Source organism: Humulus lupulus, chromosome 3 (assembly GCF_963169125.1).
Source record: "Humulus lupulus chromosome 3, drHumLupu1.1, whole genome shotgun sequence".
In the NCBI taxonomy this organism is placed as follows: Eukaryota; Viridiplantae; Streptophyta; class Magnoliopsida; order Rosales; family Cannabaceae; genus Humulus; species Humulus lupulus.
Window position 1 is genome coordinate 255,457,795 of NC_084795.1, and position 5,984 is coordinate 255,463,778.

General features: G+C 38.9%; 1 protein-coding gene across 1 annotated transcript; it reads right to left on the reverse strand.

Annotated features, from left to right (window-relative positions):
- Positions 1–4,468: 4,468 nt before the first annotated feature.
- On the reverse strand, positions 4,469–5,020 carry LOC133825582 (uncharacterized mitochondrial protein AtMg01250-like). Its single transcript, XM_062258505.1, has one exon. It carries the CDS (start codon positions 5,018–5,020, stop codon positions 4,469–4,471), a length of 552 nt encoding a protein of 183 aa, XP_062114489.1.
- Between the last annotated feature and the right edge of the window lie 964 nt (positions 5,021–5,984).

Consider the following 5,984-nt stretch of genomic DNA (forward strand, 5'->3'; position numbering starts at 1 on the left):
ATATCTCATGTTCTATAGGGGGTTTAATAGAAACAAAGGCTTTATGTGATTTAGGGGCCAGTGTGAATTTGATGCCTCTATCAATCTTTCAAAAGATGAATATGGGAGAAGCTCGGCCAACTACGGTATCTTTGCAGATGGCAGATAGATCAGTTAATCACCCTCTTGGAGTGATTGAGGATGTATTGGTAAAAGTAGGTAAATTCATCTTTCCTACGGACTTTATTATTTTAGATATGGAGGAAGATTAAAATATTCCAATAATACTTGGAAGACCATTCTTAGCGACTGGTAGGGCTTTAATTGATGTACAAAAATGTGAGTTAAAGCTGCGAATGTAAAAAGAGGAAGTTATATTTAAAGTTTTTGAAGCAATAGAAATTCCAACTTGTTGTATAGTTGAAGTGGTAAAGCAAGAAGGGAACAAGTTGGAAGGCTCTAAGAAAAGCTCCATCGTTAAAACCAGAATGAGAAAGGGGCGTAATCAGTTAAAATAATACTTTAATGAAAGGATTCAAATGTTATATGAGCAAGAGAAAGTTCCAATAATTTCTAATCACAAGAAACAAGGCCCAACTCATGATATTGTGGCTCTAAAGGATGTGAGGGGAGGACTTGATCCGAGTTGATTATGAATGAAAATAAGAGTTCGGCTAAAAGACGTTAAAGACAACGCTCTTAGGAGGCATTCCTATGTTTATTTTTAATTTTATGTTATTTGTTTTTGTTTTTTTTATTGGAAGAATGTTTTTAGAGATTTTGTTTTAGTTGTTTTTAGTTTTATTATGGAAAAATTGTGTTGTAACTTGTAACCGGTGAAAAACGTGAAAAAAAATTGAAGTTTAGGTGGTTATAGCGCTATAGCGCCACATGCCAAGCGCGACAAGCAGGGGCTAGGGTCATTTTATTTCAAAGAGATAGCACTATATTAGCCGTCGCCGCCTCAACCGTTTAAGGGACCTTCATCCCAGCCTCCACAGTCGCCATACTGATGTGGTTGTTCAAGTAAGTCTCTTTTCACATTCTTTATGCACTTTAACATTGCAGACAATGTTAACTTTTAAGTTTGGGGAGGGATTTATGTAACACCCCAAATTTGCTAATAAGGTTTAGGAGCTTGATTAGCGTGCCTAGAGGGCAATAAGTGAATTAACATGTTAATATATGAATTTAAATGAATATGTGATTAGGATGCATGTTTAGGTGGAATAAATATGCATGTGGGCCCCGTTTGTTTGTTAGGGATAAATTGGTAATTTTAGCCCACTGAGGGCATAAATGTAATAATTGTGTTATGTGATTAATACCACGTGTGAGTGGTGATATTATTGTGGTGCACGTGTCAAGATGGTCTTAGGGAGCTAATTAGTTTAAAAGTCACAATGGGATTAGATACCCGTCTCGGGAGGAGCCTAGGGGTATTTTGGGGATCTTATAATGTGAGTTTGTGAGCTAATGGTTAATGGAGATTGAGTAACTTGGGTGACCATTAGAAACCATTAAGGGTAACAAGTCTAGATGTGGAAATGGAAGAATTGTAAGAAAGATGAAATGTCAAAAAGGCCTTGAGGTTTAGTTAGGAAAGGATTTTTATGGAGGGGTAAAATGGTCATTTAGAAAAGGTTAGATAGCTTCAGCTGAAGGAAAGGGTGAGTCACGTTCAACACTTAGTCACAATTGAGTTTATGCTGAAATTTGAGGGAAAAGCTAGAAGAAAAGAGGAGAAGAAGAAAGCTGAATTTAAAACCTAGGAGGAGAATCAAGAGGTTTGAGGCAACCAAAATCAAGTTTAGGCTAAGATTGTTCAGAGGTAAGAGTTATGCTCTATTTTTTGTTCAAGTTTAAGTTTGATTTTTAGAGATTAAGTGTGGGAATTTAAAGAAAGTTATGGGTGGTTTGCATGGAATTCAGTTTGGATAATCAAGGGGGAAAGTGGCTTGAAGCTGAGATTGAAAAGAATTCAAGCTGAATTCTTGATTGAGGTAAGAATTTCTAACATGTTTGAATTTCGTATCTGATGTGGTTTAAGATTTTAGAAGCATGGTTTATATTTCTCAAGCTCTGATTTAAGTTTTGGAAGCCATGGTTTAAGTTTCTGAAGTCTGAAACTCAAGTGTGGATTTTGGGTGTAATTGTGTAATTGAGCTTGTTGTTGATGTTTATAGGTTGTTAAATGGTTTACTTGGGGTTTTAAATTGATTTTGGGGATTAGGTATGTGTTTGGGTTGAATTGGAGGTGTTTTGGCTCGGGGAAAATGCAGAGGAAAACCCAGAAGTATGGGTTTGCGAAGGGCCGCCGCGGCGCGAGGCTGCATCAGGGCTGGGGGACTCTCTGACTTGCTGGGCACCGCGGCCCTCAAGGGTAGCGCCGTGGCGCTAGGCTATTTTCAGGACAGGGTAATTTTTCATTTTGGGCATTTGATCCGGGGGCTCAGGGGATGCTTCTGTTGTGTTGTTTTGGGAAATTAGAGGTCCCGAGAGTATGGGACTGGTCCCGGGAAGTGGTTTTGGATTGGTTAGTGTTAAAGGATGTTTTATATGTGTTGTGACTAGGTTTTTGGAGAGGCTCGGGATAGAGGACCGTGCTCGTGACTTTGGTGCATTGTGAAGCTCGGGATACAAGTAAGAAAACTGTAGCACCCGTACAGCAGGGCATGGGCCCATAGTGTTGTTGCAGGGCATGGCCCTAGATTGTATTATTGTTAGGGTGTAGCCTTGATTGAATTATTATATGCTTGAATGTTGTTTAAGTATGCTTTATGTGGTTATAGTAGAACGAACGGCAAAGGAGCCGGGAACGGCGAGGGGCCGAGAATGGCAGTGGGGCCGGGAATAACACTTAGCACATGGAGTGCTTATAGTTAGGGTGAGACCCCAATGGATACATGGGATATCCTTACGGTGAGAACCGAGATCCCAGGCGTTGGTAATGCTTCTGGGACGGCATGGTCGTACTTGTTTAGTCTAATGGACTATCTGTTTAATCTGTGGATTGTCTAATATGTTGTTTATATAATATGCATATGCTATGTGCTGTGTGAGTTTTCTTGCTGGGCTTCGGCTCACGGGTGCTCTGTGTTGCAGGTAAGGGCAAGGAAAAAGTCAACCAGCCATGAGTACGGAGAGCGTGGGGCGGCGCGTACATGTTTGACCTGCCCGACTGCTTTGGTTGGGGGCATTTTGAGAAATGGCTGTAGTAAACTACGTTTTTGATAATTAGTCATCTACAAACCTATTTTGAGTTGTAAATATTTTATAAACTTCATTTTGGGATCCCAAATTTTAAACTCTTGGAATTTTCAATGAAATAGAGTACTTTTAAAGATTACAGCCTTGACTTTTTGTTTAATCACACTTTTGTTCTAAAAACCTCGTTTAGCGAGTTAATTACACATTTTATACTCACTTAGTAACGAGTCTAAGGTAGTAGGGCGTTACAATTTATTTATTTTTTATCAAAAAGGAAATTTTTTTATTGATCAACAACCTGGTACAATTCACAAAGGCTGGAAAAACCCACCTCAAAAAACTAACAATTTACAGATTATTGACAAATTTTAACATTTGTCTTTCTCTAGTAGAACAATTACAGCCTATTAAATTCAGCACTCTAGCTTTGACTGAAAATCTAATCAAGTGATCAATCTTATACACAGGCAAGCAGCTCTTCTCAAGCCAACACTGGTTCCTATTCAGCCAGATGAGATACATAGTAGCTGCACAAGCTGCATGAGCCACCATCGAATACCAACTAGTCTGAGGCAAGGACAACCAATGGATCCAATTCATGTACTGAACTGGCCAAGAAATCCCTCGCAGCCACCCTTGGACAGATTGCAGAATTTTCCTGGAGAAAACACACTAAAAAAAAAGATGAGAATGACTTTCATCTTCTTGATAACAAACCGGGCAGCTTAAAGAGATAAGAGGAACATGACAGTGATGAAGCCAATCCCTTGTGAGAAGTTTCTGGTTCACAACAAGCCAAAGAATAAACCGATGCTTAGGAGTCGAGAGTCTACACCAAAAAGCTTTCTCATAGTGCACCAAAGTGCCAGGAAACACAGTCGAATAAAGTTTGCCCAGTTGAAGTTTTCCATACCTAACAGCAGCCTCCAAATCAGCCCTGGACACAACATGACAGAATTTGATGATTTTCCTCCAATACCAGCTGGTATCATGTTTTAACAGATAATCCCAAATTGAGTCTCCTTTTAAGTAAACACAATTGACCCATTTAACCCAAAGCATGTCCTGCTTGGAAGAAACAGCCCATATGAAATTAGCCAACATTATTTTATTCCAAGAAGAACTCTCCCTGAAACCCAAACCGCCAAAGCATTTTTGTCTACAGACATGCTCCCAAGAGATCATTTGAAGTTTGCTTCTATTATCCTTATCACCAAAACTTTCTACAAAGACAATCTATAACTCTGACTACTTTTTGAGGTAATAGAAAAATATTCATCTAATATGAGCGAATCCCCAACAAAACCGAATTAATTAATTGGACCCGACCAGCATAAGTTAAATGGCGACTAGCCCAACCATTCAGACGAGTTCTCATTTTCTCAAGGATAACTTCACAGTCACTTGCCCTCCATTTAGTTGGTCTCAACAGAACACCCAAATAACTCAAGGGGAACTGCCCTTCAAGCAAATTAGAACACTGAAGTAGAGTAATTTTATCTCCAGGAGCAAGCCCACCAATATATATTCTAGATCTGCTTTGATTAATAGAGAGACCCGATGTCTTGGTGAAAGCTTTAAACACTTGCTGAATTATCATGACTGATCTCGGGTTAGCTTTGCAAAATAGGAGGAGATCATCAACGAAACAAAGACTAACAAGCTTTAAAGACTTACATAAAGGATGAAATTTGAAATCTTTCTCCATAGAAGCCTTTAACAACAAACGAGTAAGATAATCCATCACCATGACAAACAATAAAGGCGATATTGGGTCTCCTTGTCTGAGACCTTTAGCTCCTTGAAACTGACCTTGAATGCTGCCATTCATCACTAAAGAATAGGAAGACCCCCTAAGGCAAACCATGACCCATCTAATAAATCTCATCGGAAAACAAAAGGCATAAAGGTGGTTTTCCAAAAAATCCCAATCAATTGAGATATACGCCTTGCTAATATCAATCTTCATAAGGCATCGAGGGGAAATATTTTTCCTATTGTAACCTTTAAGTAAGTCTTGAAGAATAAGCACATTATGGGAAAGAGAGCGATGCTTAATAAAGGCCCCTAATTCTGACTAATCAAAGAAGGAAGAATAGATTTTAGCCTATTACACAACATTTTAGATATGCATTTGTATATAGTATTGCAACAAGCAATAGGCCTAAAGTCAGAAGCATTTACTGGCTGGTCCACTTTCGGGATTAGAGATAAGAGAGTATTAATTAAAGACTGAGGAACGCAAGCTGACTCAAAAAATTCAAGAACAACAAAAGCAATTTCCTTACCAATATCCTTCCATAATGCTTTAAGAAAGCCCGACCCATACCCATTCGGACCTAGGCTTTTGAGAGAATGGATGCTAAACATCGCTGCTTTAACCTCTTGGACAGTGAATGGCTTGATCAAACTCAGTTGGGCTTCACTGCTCAAAACCGAGCCATAACCTATTGCTTGAGCATCAATAATACCCGTAGCTTGGCTAGCTGTACCCAGAAAGCTCTTAAAATGCTGCAGAAAATGATTAGTAACTTTAGAATAATCATCAACGATCAGCCCTTCATCAGAAACATAGGAAACAATCCTATTAGCTAACTTCCATTTCTTTAAACTAGCATGAAAAAAAGAAGAGTTGTCATCCCCAAATCGTAACCAGTCTATTTTACTCTTTTGATAGAGGTAACTAGCATACAATTTCTCTTGCCTCTTAAACTCAAGAAAAGCTTCACGATCCTCATTACACAACATACTATTGGACGGATCAGCAAAGCATTTAGAATGAGCCTGCTGATATA